The sequence below is a fragment of the Lepidochelys olivacea genome (assembly GCF_965140295.1).
Source record: "Lepidochelys olivacea isolate rLepOli2 genome assembly, chromosome: 1".
NCBI classification, from domain to species: Eukaryota; Metazoa; Chordata; order Testudines; family Cheloniidae; genus Lepidochelys; species Lepidochelys olivacea.
Genome location: NC_140411.1, coordinates 43,661,480 through 43,678,531, shown reverse-complemented (window position 1 = coordinate 43,678,531; position 17,052 = coordinate 43,661,480). Strand labels below are relative to the sequence as shown.

Here is a 17,052-nt window from a genome sequence, read left to right as displayed (position 1 = left end):
CTTTGCCAGTGTAGAAACAAAGGATTTTATCAGTTTAACACATTTTGCACAGGACTCATACAAAAAGCACAGCTTTCGTGGTTTGTGTTATTGCAAGAACAAAATTGCATAGACTCTTTGCTGGCACTACCTGAATTCACCAAACAATGCTTTTGTCTTATCAAATAGTTCAAGTAATTCCTTAAACTGAATTTCACAAACTAATGCAATTTGCACTGCTAGCAAATGTTTACATGTATTAAGAGAAAATCATAGAGCTAGGAAATATTAACAATTACATAATCAACTGACTGAATAACAGTTCAGTGGTGCAAACAAATCCTTTTGATTTTTTTTAACTCACTATATGGCTGACTTCCAAATGTCATTTCCAGAACATTTAGATTAGTTCAAACACTTCTGTTGAAGTTAAAATTTTAATTGTGCTCTTTTGCTTTTTTCCTTACAATCTAGAATTCTGGATGCAAACTTGTTTCCCAGTTTACAGTGATTGTTTTTAAAATCTTGGAAACTGCTACAAAACAATATAAAATTCAGTGAGACTAGCCAGAGAAAATGTGGCATAGTTAGGTACTTTATTGACAGACATGACTGTATTCCTGGCAAGTTGAATACCGACCAGCTGCTGAAAAGTAAAGCTTTCCATCTGGACAAACACAGATCTCGTAGAGTTCCTGAGACCTATCAGACCCACCTCTTGTCCCTTCAGGCAATTTGGGCAGCCGCACAGTTTCAGCATCAAGCAAAAGCTGTATGGGAGAAAACAGGACAAATGGTTTTGTTAGAGGTAGCAGTAACAGAGTTTAAGGGGTTAAGTTTTCAGAAGCATCTAAATGACTTAGGCTATTAAGAATCATTTTCAAAACTGACTTAGGCACTTAGACCCAGATCCTCAAAGATATTTAGGTATCTAAATCCTCTTGACAGTGGGAGATAGGCACTGAGGCCCAGATGCACAAAGGTACTTAGGCACCTAAATCTGGGGTTAGGGGCCTAAGTCCCAGTTTTAGGCTCCCCTGCAATTCACTGAACCCTGTGTACACCTAACCTCACTCGGTACCTATATTCTTGTAATCAGAGTTCCCTCAGCATCTATGTTCCTGTCTCTGGGCATATGTACTGCTGCCTCAGTCTAAGCATCCAGGCACCTGCTTGCTGACCAATTCCTAGAGAGCAATTCACAAACCAGGGAAGATAGACATTTGCTCACCTAACTCACATGTGGGGCCCAATCTGATAGGCATACTCAGAGGCTGTCTACCAGATCGGGTCTCTCAGGTAAATTCACACAAAACAGCTGGCTCGGGGCATGGGGAAAGGAAGAAGGAAAAGGACTCCTAGCAACTTTTAGCCCAGTGGTTAGGTTTCTCACCTGGGATGTGGGAGAGCCTCAATCCAACTCCCCTTTCTACCTGATGAAAAGAAAGGATTTGAACAGGGATCAACCAATTTTTAGGTGAATGCTCTCATCACTGGGCTATGGGATATTCTGATGAGGTGTTTTCTCAATCTCTCCTGTTTAAATTTCACTGTGGATAACTAGTTAAAGGGTTATTGGGGGAGGAGAACAGAGTGAGAGAGAAAATGTAAGTGTGAGAGTGACTCTATAGCCTGATGGTTAGGGCACTCACACCCAATGTGGGAGTCCCAGAATCCAGTCCCCCTGCTCCAAAAGAGAAGATTACTCACCCTGTGCAGGAACGTCGAGGTGGTGTCCCTATGGGTACTCCGCTCCAGGTGTGCTTGTGCTCCATGCATCTCAGATTGGGAAATTTTAGGAAGCAGCATCTATCTTGCCTGCACATGCACCCCCTGCAGTCTTGTGCCCTGCACCCAGGCTATATAGAGCTGTGTCGGCAAACCATCCTCAGTTTCTTTTCTACCACAGAGCCTGTTGTAAAGAACTCCAAAGTAGAGGAGAGGAGGGCGCATGGTGCAGCACCAATAGGGACACACATCTCACAGAACCACAGTTACTGCACAGGATGAGTAACCTCTTCTTCTTCGAGTAGTGTCCCTATGGGTGCTCCACACTAAGTGACTTTTGAGCAGTACTGTCTACAGAGGGGTGGGGTTTCGGCGTTGAGTCTAAGACCAAAGACAGATCAGGAGAGCCAAATATGGCAACAGAAGCTTAGGCATGAGTAACTGCATAGTTCAGCAAATGTATGAATGGAGGTCCAAGTCACGGCTCTACGTATTTCCATGGTGGGAACATTCTTAAGACAGGCTACTGAAGTAGAGCAGGATCTTGTGGAGTAAGTTAATACTCTAGAGGCAGGTTGAAGATCCTGAGACTGATAGCAGTAGGTAATTCAGCCAGATACCCATTTAGGGAGTCTTTGCTTGGAAATCGGCGATCCCTTAGTTCTCTCCACAATGGAGAGAAATAGTCTGGGAGATTTCCTAAATGGCTTGGTCCTGTTTAGTTAAAAGGCTAATGCCCTCCCGACATCAATGTAATGTCACATCTCCTTTATCCAGGGGTGGCTTAGGGTGGAAAACTTGAAGGTGGATAGGTTGATTTATGTGGAAGTCCGAAATCCTTATTCTTAAAGGAGACTGTGAAGGGGGGGGGGTATGCCATCAGAGCCCCTCTCTTACCCACTCTTTGAGCAGAAGTAATGGTTACTAGAAATGCAGGTTTTATAGACAGGTGTAGAAGGGAGCAGGTGGCCACAGGTTCAAAGGGAGGCCTCATAAGACATCTGAGTACCAAGTTGAGGTCCCGTGCCAGTTTAGGGCACCTGATTTGTGGGAAGAAGTTGTCCAATCCCTTGAGAAACCTCCTTATAGGATGAGTGAAGACCTAAAATCCCTCTACTGTATGATAGAAGACCGTAATAGCTGCCAAACACATTTTTATGGAGTTTAAAGTTAATCCTGTCATTTTTAGCTCTAAAATGTAATCTAGTACAAATGATAATAGGGAGGATGGAAGTGAAAAATATTTTAGGTCACACCATTGTTTTAATTTAATCTACGTTTAGGTATATGTGTCACAAGTAGATTGTTTCCTGCTATGTAACAGCACTCTCTTCACATCCTCAGAACAGGTTGTTTCTAACCCCATGAATTGTGCCTTGAGTCAAAGAACCCCAAGGGTTGAGGTGATGGATCTGACTGCCATCATGAGCAAGGAGATGGGAGACAGTCCAGAAAGTGATCAGTTGACAAATAGTGACCTGAGCAAACTAAGGAAACCATGTTTGTCTTGGCCACGTTGGAACTACAAGAATAACTTTGTCTTTGTCTTTCCTTATCTTAAACAGCACCTTGGATATCAAGGAGTTTGGGAAAATGCAAACAGAAGAACTAGACTACAATGAAGCAGAAAGGCATCTTCCAGGAAGTGGTGACCCAGACTGCCTTTCAAGCAGAACTGGGAGGAATTCTTTTACTTGGCTGTGGCGAACAGGTCTATCTATGGGATGCCCCAAAACTGAAATATGTGGTGGAGTACAGTGGGATCTGTCTCCCATTCATGACATTGAGGGACACGCCTGATGACGGCATCCACTGTGTTTTGTACACCTGGAGGGTAAGCTGCTGACATGCTGATCTGGTTTCATATGCACCAGTTCCAAAGCCTCTCTACTTTGATGCAGAGGGAAGGCAATCTCACTCCCCCTTGACAGCTTATATAAACCTCACTGATCAGAAGGAGGAAATGGATTCAGGCATTTCTGATTGCCCTGAGTTCCAGCAAGTTAATGTGTAGGGTGCACTCAAGAGGAGACCACCTGCCTTGAATAGTATGAGGGTCTAAGCGAGCTCCCCATCCCAGTACAGATTTATCTGTTGTTATTACTGATGTTGGGGATGGCTGAGTGAAGGGGAACCCTGCGCAAACATTGTGAGGGTTCTTCCACCTAGTCAAAGGATATTTTTTACTACCCAAGGCATGGAGAGTAGTTTGTTTAAACTCTGTTTGCTTGGCAAATAAACAGTTCTGTTCCACCCTTGGAGGCAGCACATGTGAAGTCTCACACGATTTATTTCAATAGTGCCAACCTCCATATATCCCAATAGCTGAAGATAGTTTCTGGCAGATGTTTGAGGGCTGACTTGTACTGTAGTGACTAAATTGATTAGAGTTATGAACGAGTGCGAAGGGAGGAATGCTTTGGCTGTTACTGCATTGAGATAAACTGCTATGAACTCCAGAATCTGCACCAGGGTTAAGGTGGACTTTCAGGTGTTTAATTGTAGTCCCAGCCTGAGAAATAGGTCTACAGCCCTCTGAGTGGCCACTGAAACTTCACTGAGGGACCACTTTTTGGCAAGCAATCATCATATTATGGGAAAATCAGTGATCCTTGTCTGCAAACATGAGCCGCTACCAGGGAAAGAACTTTTGAGGACACTGAGGGTGCAGACAAGAGACTGAACTGGAGCACCGTGTATTGAAAGTGCTCTTGACCCAGAGTGAATTGTAGGAATCTTCTCTTATATGGAAGTAAGAATCTTGAAGGTTGAGGGCCAAAACCCAATCCCCTTGGTCCAATGATGCAATTATTGCTGCAAGAGTTATCATATTAAATACCTGAATCTTTATGAATCTTTTGAATAATCTAAGATCTAGAATAAGTCTCCCACTACCATTCTTTTTTGTAACCAGGAAGTACTTGGAATAAAATCCCTTCCCTCTGTGTTGTGTGGGAACAGGTTATATAGCACCCAGATTCAGGAGAGAGTTGATTTCCTGCCGCAAAATGTGTTCATCAGAGAGGTCCCTGAGGAGGGATGGGGAAGCAGGGGGTAGGCTCAGGGGAGGGAGGTAAAGTGGATGGAATATCTTGTAGAAATGATCTCCAACACCCATTTGTCCATAGTGATATGTTGCCAATTCTGCCAGAAATGAGAAAGGTGGTCACCAAAGCAAGGAACACATGGAGATTATTGCAGCAGGTAAGAGTGGGGATGGCAACTCAGCACCTTAACCAGCCCATCAAAATTGGTTGTGGGTAGTGAGGTTGATACCTAAGAAATAGCTGATCTCTTCTTCTGGGACTGTTGTCTCTTATGCTGGGGTACATAATGTCTCTGGGAGGCAGGAAACTGGGTTGGATGAGATCTCCGTGCTATCTGGGCCTTACTGAACTTTCTTTTTTGTGCAGGGGTGTAAATTCCCAGAGAGTGCAAAGTGGCTCTATAGTCTTTTAAGTTATGAAGAGATTCATCAGTTTTTTCCACAAACAACTTCAATCCATCAAAAGGAAGGTCCTCAATTGTATTTTGGACTTCCCTCAGAAAACCTAGGTGCTGAAGCCAGGAGGCCCTCCTTGTGACTACTGCCATGGAGACAGAAAGAACGGCTGTGTCAGTGGCATCCAGAGATGCCTGCAGAGATGTTCTTGCAAGCAGGTGGCCCTCTGCAAAGATCACCTGGAATTGGTCCCTCTGGTCTGTTGAAAGATGCTAAATAAAAGCATTCAACTTGGAATAGTTAGTTTGGATGTATTTCGCCATGATAACTTGATAATTGGCAATCCTAAATTGTAAGGTAGCCAATGAGTATGACTTATGGCCAAATAAATCAAGATATTTTAGGTCTCTATCATATGGAGCTGATTTAGTGTGGTGCTATCTCCCATGTTCATTCACAGCATCAGCCACGAGAGAGTTGGGGGATGGATGCAAAATAAAAATGCAGATCCCTTTGAGGGAATGTACTGTTTTTTGTCCACTCTCTTACAGGTAGGTGGTGTTGTGACTGTGGTATGCCAAATTATTTTTGCAGGGTCTAACAAGGTCTCATTAATAGATAGCATGATTCAGGCAGATAAAGAAGTGCACAGAATGTCAAGTAATTTATTCTAGGACTCCTTACCTCTTCCAGTGGAATTTGCAAGGAGTCAGCTATCCTTTTAATGAGGTCCTGGAACTGTTTAAAATCATTAGCCAAGGACAGTGGAGGAGGCAAGACAATTTCATCTGGGGAGGAGGAAGAGATATTACTTGTAGGGGTAGAGAGTTGCAGGTTGTAGAGATTTCTTGGTCCAATCTCACTGCCTGCTCCTCAAAGGTCTCTTGTGGATCAGGAAGATTCTCATTCTTACAATGCCTACAGAGAAAGGCTGGTGGGGATTGTCTGTTCTTCTCCCGGCAAGAAGCATTAGAGGACATGGAGAATTGTTAGCGGTAAGTCATCCAAGGATCCCGATACAGCCACTGAGGTGGTACATAAGACATGGGAGGAGGCAACCAAGGGTATCCATACCAGCGGGTGGAGTGTGTCTCTCACAAAGATAGTCTGACTTTTTAGAGGTCTCGGGATAGAACATTCCTTGATAATGGAAGGGAGAGCCTTGGACAGTAATGTGGGCATCGTCCGCCTTCTTGTCACTTGGTAGAGGTGGAGCACTCATAGAGATAAGGCTGAGAGGTGCTCAGTACCGAGAATGGGTCAGTGCCGAACGGGGGAGATTCAGGTGTTTCTGTTATTGCCAAGTCTGAGGAAATCAAAACTCTTGCAGTACTGTAACAGTGGATGGTACTGATGAGGTAAGTTGGGCAGAGGTAACTGTGGCAGAAGGCACCGATGGTGCTGAAAATCTCATGCGCTCTGATGCATGGCCAGTAAGTGTTGGTCTGGTCCTTTGCGAAGCTGAAGTGCTGGGTACCGAGGTCCTAGTGTCTGTCCGTACCAATTTAGTAGAGCTGGTCTTCTTCTTTCTGCTGCTCCAATCACTCGATGATACTGATCTTCCAGAGCTAGAACCCTGGTCACAGTACCTGAAGAATCTACAGCCTGGTGGGTACCAAGCTGGAAATTGGTAGGTGCTGAACCAGTTGTCTGAATTGGAGACTGTCTCTTTGCGGTAGATTCTCTACCCAGAGGACTTAAAGACCACTTTCTAAGTCTTTTTAACAGGAGTCCAGAGATTTCCTCTTCAGTGCTGTAGGGCAGTGCTGTGCTGAGGAGGTTGAAGTGGTTGACCTGTTCAGAGACCATTGTATGGGGGAGGAGGTCCTCCTGGCTGGGGCCAGAAGCTGGTCAGAGTGAGCTCTCCATTATGAGGAGACATAGTTTAAGTTCCTAGTTCTTTCTGGCCCTTGATTTTAACTGCAGACACAAATTACACTTTTGGAGAACATGTGACTCTCCAAGGCAGCAGACACACCAGGAGTGTCTGTCTCTGACTGGGATAGCCTCTCGACATGAAAAGCTGCATTTAAACCTAGGAGAACCAGGCATACCCTCCCAAGGTTGAAGTCCCCTGAGGGGAAAAACAAAAAAACAAAAAGCAAAAAATAGGTGAAAGGACAACAGTCCTTATCCTAAAAGTATAAGTAAAATCTTTTAAAAGTTTTTTTTTAAAGCTATAAAAAATATTACAGCTAACTAACATGAAGGAAATTTTAAGAACTAACACTAACTAGTAAGAATGAGATAAAAATACAGTTGAGGTAAGTTCAACTTGGACGCTGTTGAGGTTCCATCTCAGGCCAAGGCAGTTGAGAAGGAATGGTACAAGGCATAAGGCTGCAGTGGGCATATGTGTGGGCTGAACAGACACTGCTACCTAAATCTCTGATCTGAGGTGCATGGGGTGCAAGCACATCTAAAGTGGAACACCCATAGGGATGCTACTAGAAAAAGAACTCTTTAGTTCTCCACAGTGCAGCAGCTTCAACAGGAGAGACTGAGGGAGACCCATGGTCGGATTATCCCATAGCTCAGTGGTTTGAGTTCTCATGTGGAAGTTGGCAGATGTGCATTGAAATCCCTTCTCCTTCTCATGTGGAGGGGGACTTGAACTGGGAGTCTCTTGCATCTCACGTGAGTACCCTAACAACTGGGCTGAAAGTCATGAGGCAGCACCTTCTCCTTGTCAGCACAAAAATGCCTTAGGTGCCTATCTTGAAGAGAGGGTTCACAGCTGAGAATCACTAACAGAGCTAGGTGCCTAAGTCCAAGCTACAGTGAGGTGTTTCTCTCCAGGAGTGGCAGGGCTTAGCACACACCCCTCTTGTTAGCATCTCCCATTGGCTAGTTTAGGCAACTTCCCACTTAGGCCATGTATACATTACCACTTATGTTGGTAAAACTTTTGTCACTCAGGGGTGTGAAGAAAGCACAACCCCCCTCCCCCCGCCCCCCGAGTGACATAAATTTCACCAGCATAGGTGGTAGCGTGCAGAGCTGTGTCAGTGGGAGAGCATCTCCTGCCAACACAGCTACTGCTGCTCACTGGGGGTGGTTTAATTATTTCGATGGGTGAGCTCTCTCCTGTCAGCATAGAGCAGCTGCACGAGAGATCTTACAGTGGTGCAACTGCATTGGTACAGCTGTGCCGCTGTAAGCTCTCTAGTGTAGACATAGGATTAGGATACTGGCTTTTGTGAGTTACAGTCTAAGATACCTGTCTCTCCTCATTCATGGTAGATGGAGCCTAAGCACCTAACACAGACTTTGTGGATCACAGTGCTGTTCCTGTGATTTTCTAAATGCCTAAAAGTTAGGTGGAGTGACGCTCAACATCACAACACTTAAATACCTTAGTGAATCCAAGCCTAAGTGCTTTGGAAAATCTCACAAAGGTGCCTATCTGTAGGCACCTAAATACCTTCAAAAATCTATCCCTTAGATCTCATTGAAAGTCAGTAGGATTTAGGCTTCTAGGGGGCAAGATCCACAAAGGGACTTAGGTATCTACCTGCCACTTTAGGCACCTAAATCTAATATTTAGAAAACACTGAGATCCTCTAAACACCCACTCAGCTGCCTCTGAAGCCTGTTCCCCAGGTGCCTAAGTTTTTCCCAGTGGGTATGCGCAAAACCACCTAAGCCCTAACACCACCTGCTCAGTGCCCTAGCTCCTGCTTTTAAGCCCCAGCAGGATACTCAAACTAGGCATTCCCTGGCCTGTCTTGCCTACTATTGGATAGCACACCTACTAGATCAGGCCTGCATAAAATTCACTGGGGATACCAAGATAAGGAACTTTTCAGGCTAAGGCATATGTGTGTTCCTGAATACCCGACAGCCAGGTAGTCACCTGAGATGTGGAGATTGTTTTCAAATCCTTGCTCTGCCTCATTTGAAGCAGGGACTGGAACATAGGTCTCCCGTATCATAAATGAGGTCCCTAATCACCAGACTGTAGGATATTCTGTGCTGTAGAAACTGTTCCACTATGTACAAATACTTTAATACTCATTGGGCCAGAGAGAGGAAGCATGAGGATGAATGTTTAGGGCTCTCACCTAGGAGACTGGTGTTCCAGTCCCTGCTCCAATGAATATATATTTTATCAGTGCTTAATTTGTGGCTGGAGCACCTCTAGGGTTGGCAGTTCATCACCCCAGCACCTATGGGCTTGCTGCATCAGTTATTAAAGTAAAAAAAATTGCTTGAGCCCTGGCACCTAATTCCTTGATCCCTGGCACCTCTTTCATTACAAATTAAGCACTGTAATTTATACATAGAGGATCTGGTTAAACAAGAGAGATTGCAAAAACCCCACCCCTGACAGTCTGGTGGTTAAGGCATTCACCTAAGAGATAGGAGACCTGGGTTTAAGTTGCAAATCAGGAAATCACACCTATGTTTTTCCACGTCCCAGGTGAGTGCCCCCACCAGTGGTCTACTGAGTATGAAGGCGGACATGACCACCCCTTTAGTCTTTCACTAGAAAGGACTGACCTGGCTTAGGCACTTATCTCCTTTAAGATTTTTCTCCTAGAGTCTTTTCTTGCTTCCACTGAAATCAATGGCTAAAGTCCACTAACTTCAATGGGAGCTGGAGCTGGACATCTGTCCTCTCTTGCATTTCATTATGTATAAGGTTATCACACTACCTCTCATGTTCCTGAATTACAGAAACTGAATGGACCAAAGCAGAGCACTCACTTCATTTAAAAAAACGTGATGTGCTAGGATAGAAGTGACTTCTTAGCATTTTTAAAACTCTTTCAACACCATGTCATTTTATATTATTATTTAATCCTTGCCCTGTAAACAGATGTATTATTATGGCACCATTATCTGGAACTATCAGCATATTTGCTAAACCCTGAACAATTATAATACTTTAAAATGACAATGACATTGATGGCAATATCAAACAGCATCAATATAAACCACAATAATAACAACATGATTTATCATATTCACCACTCCATCACTGCTATGCAATTTGATATCCATCTGAGAGAGAGCTTCAATATTGCCAGCTTGTGCTTTAATATTAATCCCTTTTGGTGCATCCATGCTCAAAGACCGAGTTGGTGATTCCAATCTGAAAGCAAGTAGAGGAAATCTGGCTGTAGCATATTCTTAAAAAGTTATTTTGTAAAATAATTAAAAAAACTTTTGAACTTATAAAACATTCTGAGACAGTGATGTGAGGAATTCTATAAAAGATGATAGGTTCCTATTTCTTTATGCAGACTTGAAACAGTGGGTAGTTGTTTCAAAACCAACAGAGTATCCCATATGACAGTGCAGAAAGAATTCTAGATCATACTATATGGTGCTTTAGGTACAAACACTGCAGTTTACGTTTCTAAGTTATAGTTTTCAGTGAGACCATAATTGTTCTGATACAAATATTCATATTTGAAAATGCATTTTTATAATCTTTATTTTCACTTGAAATAAACCAAAACATTCTAAACACAGTTGGTGAAATGCTAATCCATTTAAGTTTTGACATTGTCTTAAATGGGGCCAGGATTTCAGGATTTCACTCAGTACATTTATATGCATGCTATAAGTAGCCTAACATTTGAGAGCTATGATCACTAGCCTTGCCTGGAAAATACTTGAAATTAATCTGCAGAAAATACTCAGAAATAGCTAAAAGTAATAAAGTTAAAGTCTAACATACACCGAACATATTATATTAACAGTACCTTTGCAAACACAGTTGTGCCACAAGGTGGCAGAAAGGGACCATGTTAGCTGAATGATTGCTTCATTGTCTCAGCTACATGGAATTAATGGGGTTCTGTTTGTAAAAGAGATCAGGATATTTCCCACTTTGGATATTTGGCATTATTTACAAAATTAAACAAGAAGATCAGAAACAATAATTAGGTTTGGTTTCAAGCAATGAGTTCCACATACTCATTAAAAATCCAAATCAAAACCCACTGCAATAAGATATGTATGAATTTTGCTTCTCTCTGTGATTGCCTAGTTAGGACCAGGTCATGTGAGAGCATTAGTACCTTTCAAGATCACACCCTTGTGTACCTTTTACACCTGCACTATTAGCTAGTTCTGCTTGATGATAACAGACCCAATGTTAGGCCCTCAGCCGTAGTTACACTGCATGATACTGAACACAACTCTTCCTGCCTGTGTCCTTTAAAAAATAGTCAGTTTTAAAGAAAATAAATAATATAATGGCTCTGATATTTTCTTAACTAATTTATTCCCTTAAGTTTGTAAACAGGAAAAAGAATTGAAATCTTGTTCTTATTTGCACTGTACCTTTTTTTCCCCCCAAACAAATTATTTTAATAATAAAGGCCTCTCACCTTCCTGATGGGGAGCAAAGTGTTCACCCTCCACCTAATATGCTTGTTGTGGCAGCAATGGTCCAAAGATCTAAGGCAGATCTCTTACACCTCCTACTCCTGCTTCCAAAATGGGTTGGGGAACATATCTCAACAAATTTTTCATTCATAGTCTTTTGGAACCACCAAAATGTGTTAGAACTGAGAGGTATTCATCTGGCTCTCAAATCCTTCCTCCTACAAGTGCAAGTCAGTAGTTCAAGTACCCACAGACACTATGTCAGTGATGCATTATGTAAACAAACAGGAAGGAGCTTATTTGTCTCAGCTCTGCAAGGAGGTGTGGGACTGATATAGCCTACACAACATTTATCCAGTTGGTTCACATGTAGTGTGAAACCACAGCGAAATTGCAGATCTCCTGAGTGGAGATTCCTCACCGATGCATGAATGGTCTCTAAAAGATTTTGTGATTCAGGACATTTTCAATCTTTGGGGCTTCCTGGACTGTTTGCCACCAGATTCAATACCAAGTGTTCCTGTTTTTGTTTAAGAGCATGCTCAGACAGTCAATGACAGATACGTTCCTCCTTGATTCGGGAAGGGGTATAATTTATGCATTTCCTTATTCCTCATTTATGCATTTCCACTAAAGTTAAAGAAAGTAAAAAAAATAAGACAGGACTCGGCCAATATGATCCTAATTGCTCCAGTGTGGCCAAGACATCAATGGTTCACCAATTTACTCCTATCCCAAGGGAATAAAGATGCTTCTGGTGACAATGTACCTACTGTCCAGCAGGGAGGGAAAGTCTTTCAACCAGATCCACACTCATTGCATCTAACAGCTGGGGAAATAGGACTTTGATAGATTTAGAAAAGTCTTGTTCTATTACTGAGGTAAAACATATTTTAATTTACTCCGGGAAGCAGACCACTAGAAAATGTACTTGAAGTTAAATTGATTTGCTATATGGGTGTCTAATAAAAGCATTACCCAGTCTCTGCTCCTACTCAGTATACCTTGGACTATTTATTCCCCTTAAAGCTATGGATTTGTCTAGCTCTTTGCTTAAAGTCCATTTAGCAGCAATAGCAGCTTTTCATATATTTATTATAGTAAATCTATTTTCTCACACAGCTGCGTTAAAAGATTTTTAAAGGGTTTATTGAATTTGTATCCACCAATACGAAATCCAGTTCCTATGGGATTTAAACTTAGTGTTAACACAGTTTATGTCTGTTCCATCTGAACCTTTCTCAGAATGTTCTTTATTTTATTTTTCTATAAAGACAGCTTCCATAATAGCAATCACATCTGTTAGAAGAACTAGTGAACTACATGCTCTAATGGCTGACCTTCCTTATACCTCTTTTTATAAGTCCAAGGTGATTCTTAGACCTCACCCCAGATTCCTTCCTCAAGTCATTTCAGACTTTCATGTTAGTCAGTATCTTAATTTACCAGTATTCTTTCACAAACCCCACACACATAATGGTGAATCCAGACTGCATTCTTTAGATGCAAAAGGAGCACTATCTTATCACCTGCACAGAACTGAACACCCTCTCCTGAGTTGTTTATATTGTATGCTGGTCACTGTAAAGGACAAGCTATTTCTGCCCAGTCTTTGTCTAGATGGATCAGACAGTATATAGAAGAAAATTATAAGAATTCTTCCCTCTCTACTCCTGACAGTCTTAGAGCTCAATGTACTAGGGCAGTTACTGTGTTTGTACCATGTGCTAGACATATTCTTCTTATTGAAATATGTAAAGCTGGCCCTTTGGAGTTCAATTCAAACTTTCAGTAAATATTATGCATTAGATTTGGCAGCCAGCTCTGACACACAGTTTGGCTGAGTGGTGCTTTAGTCATTATTTAATGAGGACTCTGCGTCCCTCCATCCATCCTTGGAATAGCGCTTGCCAAATTATCCCAAGACTGGGAATATGCAGAGGACGCTTGAAGAAGAAATGAAGGTTATTTACTTGTAACCAGAGTTCTTTGAGATGGACTCCACATTTTCACACTTCCTTCCCACTTTCCCCTCTTCTGCAGGTTCCTAATTGAAAAATACCCCTGGAGTCTTCATTAGTGGTGGAAGGAACTGAGGTGACAAGTAGCACCTTGCTCCCTTTTATAGTCATGTCCTCAGAACATGTTCAAAGGTTGAGAGTTATGGCAGGAAGTGCACGTGTGCACTCTAGTAGGCATTACTATGAGAAGGATCTGTTAGGATATAGATATTCAGGCCTGTCTGCAAAGGCCTGTACTCTAAGAATTTAGGTGTATTCTTATCACTTGGCTAGTGATAGAGGTATAAAAGAAAGAATCAAGATCACTGTCTGCTGGTGTAAGGGCCTTCTCTTACTGTGACAGTCTGAGGCCCTGTTCTTAGGCTAAGGCCTTTGGCTAAGCAGCAGAGGCAGCCATAAGCTGGGAAGCGAACGGTCACATCCTCACATTCCAAACTAGTCACATTGAAATAAGGTGCTATTGGGCTGTTAGGCACTATCAGGACAGGATTGTATTCCTATCACCTCCAGAGAAAGGGAAGTGCCTAGAAAATGTAAAAGGAAACTTAGTTTGATAGCATCCTGTCTGGCAAGAACTCACTTATCAATAGCTGGGATGTGAAATCCTCACTTCTGTATTGTTTTGTCATTATAGTTCCCACTTGGCTGTTGTTTGTCTGTATAATCTCTGTCTGGTTCTGTGATTGTTCCTGTCTGCTGTATAATTAATTTTGCTGGGTGTAAACTAATTGAGGTGGTGGGATATAATTGGTTACATAATCATGTTACAATATGTTAGGATTGGTTAGTTAAATTTCAGGAAAATGATTGGTTAAGGTATAGCTAAGCAGAACTCAAGTTTTACTATATAATCTGTAGTCAATGAGGAAGTGACAGGGTGTGGGTGGGGGTGGGCATGTGGGTGTGTGAGATGGGAACAGGGAATGGGGGTAAGAAAATTGGAATCATGTTTTGCTAAAGGGGGAAATGGGAACAGGGAATGGGAGTAAGGAAGTTGGAATCATGTTTGGCTAAGGGTAGGAATGGGAACAGGGACACAGGTGTAAGGCTCTGTGGTGTCAGAGCTGGGAAGGAGGATACTAAGGAAGGAAACTGGAATCATGCTTGCTGGAAGTTCACCCCAATAAACATCGAATTGTTTGCACCTTTGGACTTCGGGTATTGTTGCTCTCTGTTCATGCGAGAAGGACCAGGGAAGTAAGTGGGTGAAGGAATAAGCCCCCATAACAGGATCCACCTTCCAAGCTGCACCAGTTGGAGCATCCCAAGAGTGTGAATGTGCCGAGTATATCTAGTAGAACTCCAATTACAAGTAAGTAACCTTCATTTCTTGCATTTAATATTTATACATTCCTCTTTACTCATTCATGACAGAGTGCATAAGTGGCAGACCTCCCAAACAGGTGGGTCCCACTTCTAACTTATCTGCTTTGTAATTACGGTGCAGGGAGAAGATAAGCAGGGTTCACACCCACACTGTGGTGGGATAAGGGAATTAAAACATTTAGCTCCCTTCTCACTGAAAGAGCATCTGGCTTGGAAGAGGCAACAGGTGATGAGAAGAGGCTGCTCAACAGGATACCAGGTGATTGGCTACCTATCTGAGCCAGTAAGTGCCACTTGTAAAAAACCTAGGAGGTGAATTTAAATTTTACGTTTGACTGAAGGAAAGATTCTGAATGGAGATGATGAAAGAGAATAGAAGGAAACTATACAAGGGACACTATGCTATATGCCTCCAGCACTGGTGCTGGTATTCCCTAGCCAATCAGGACCAGGACTAGTACAAGAGATCCTGTTGTCTTCTTTTCTGAGGACATCTAGATCCACAAAATAAAAACACCAGGATGAATAGTTTTTCTGCCCCCTCCTGTGTCTCAGGCTATAATAGCCACACAAGACAACAGACTAATGGTTGCACCTATTCCCCAGATTGGTGTCGCAGCTTGAAGTCACAATAGCATGGGGACATGTGTCTCCACCCTGAGGAGCTTGCAGGAGTCCAGAGTGACCTAGACAAATTGGAGGATTGGGCCAAAAGAAATCTGACTAGGTTCAACAAGGACAAGTGCAGAGTCCTGCACTTAGGAAAGAAGAATCCCATGCACCGCTACAGGCTGGGGACTGACTGGCTAAGCAGCAGTTCTGCAGAAAAGGACCTGGGGATTACAGTGGATGAGAAGCTGGATATGAGTCAGCAGTGCACCCTCGTTGCCAAGAAAGCCAATGGCATATTGGGCTATATTAGTAGGAGCATTGCCAGCAGATTGAGAGAAGTGATTATTCCCTTCTATTCAGCACTGGTGAGGCCACACTTAGAGTATTGCATACAGTTTTGGTCCCCCCTCTACAGAAGGGATGTGAACAAATTGGAAAGAGTCCAGCAGAGGGCAACAAAAATGATTAGGGGGCTGGGGCACATGACTTATGAGGAGAGGCTGAGGGAACTGGGCTAATTTAGTCTGTAGAAGAGAAGAGTGAAGGGGGATTTGATAGCAGCCTTCAATGACTTGAAGGGGGGGTTCCAAAGAGGATGGAGCTGGGCTGTTCTCAGTGGTGGCAGATGACAGAACAAGAAGCAATGGTCTCAAGTCGCAGTGGGGGAGGTCTAGGTTGGCTATTAGGAAATGCTATTTCACTAGGTGGGTGTTGAAGCACTGGAATGGGTTAGGGATATGGTGGAATCTCCATACTTAGAGGTTTTTAAGGGCCGGCTTGACAAAACCTTGGCAGGCCCCAGTGGCCTAATGGATGAGGCATTGGCTTCCTAAGCCAGAGATTGTGGGTTCAAGTCCTATCTGGGGTGAAAAACTCCTTGACAAAACCTTGGCTAGGTTGATTTAGTTGGTCACTACATGCATCCAACAAAGTGGGTATTCACCCACAAAAGCTTATGCTCCAATACATCTGTTAGTCTATAAGGTGCCACAGGAATCTTTGCCGCTTTTACAGATCCAGACTAACACGGCTACCCCTCTGATGCTTAGTTGGTGTTGGTGTCCTGCTTTGAGCAGGGGATTGGACTAGATGACCTCCTGAGGTCTCTTCCAACCCTAATATTCTATGATAGACAGACAACACACATGAAACACATAACACACTGGGAAATTCAAGACAAAGGTTCTCTTTTTTATGGAGTTTTTGTCGTAGTTTATAAGGAGAGGGGGAGATAATAGCATTTTTACTGATACAGATTAGCATTTGCTGTCTTTTAGGAGGAAGTGATTTATGAGAAGGGATTTGAAAGTAGAAATGATTGGTATTTGGAACATTGGAATTATAGAGAAGATCCCTGACTTAGACAGCAGAATGGAAGAAGACACAAAGCCACAGAAAGAAAGTAATGCACAACTCACTGGTGGAGTCAAAAGAACAACTGTGGGAAATAAAAAATGTTAGCAGAAACGTAAGCAGGGTAGAGTTGGGCACAGTCAAGAATGTGAGGATTGAAAAGAAGCCTGCATTTGATGCAGAAGGTAAGAAGAAGCAAATGGAGGATTTTGAAGAAGGAAATAATTTAAAGAGTGGCTGGACTGACAG

The 17,052-nt window shown here is 42.8% G+C and overlaps 1 protein-coding gene across 4 annotated transcripts in view; it reads right to left on the bottom strand.

The window, feature by feature from the left end:
* Positions 1 to 556: 556 nt before the first annotated feature.
* Positions 557 to 17,052, bottom strand: part of SGCG (sarcoglycan gamma) — a 140,532-nt gene continuing 124,036 nt past the window's right edge. For all 4 annotated transcript variants that reach the window (XM_084633683.1, XM_084633684.1, XM_084633685.1 and 1 more), the window contains 2 exons: positions 10,124 to 10,247; positions 557 to 749 (listed from right to left, as the gene is read on the bottom strand). In XM_084633683.1, the coding sequence (XP_084489809.1) occupies positions 576 to 749; positions 10,124 to 10,247 (298 nt within the window). In that variant the 3' untranslated portion in view covers positions 557 to 575. The remainder of the gene's footprint in view (positions 750 to 10,123; positions 10,248 to 17,052) is intronic.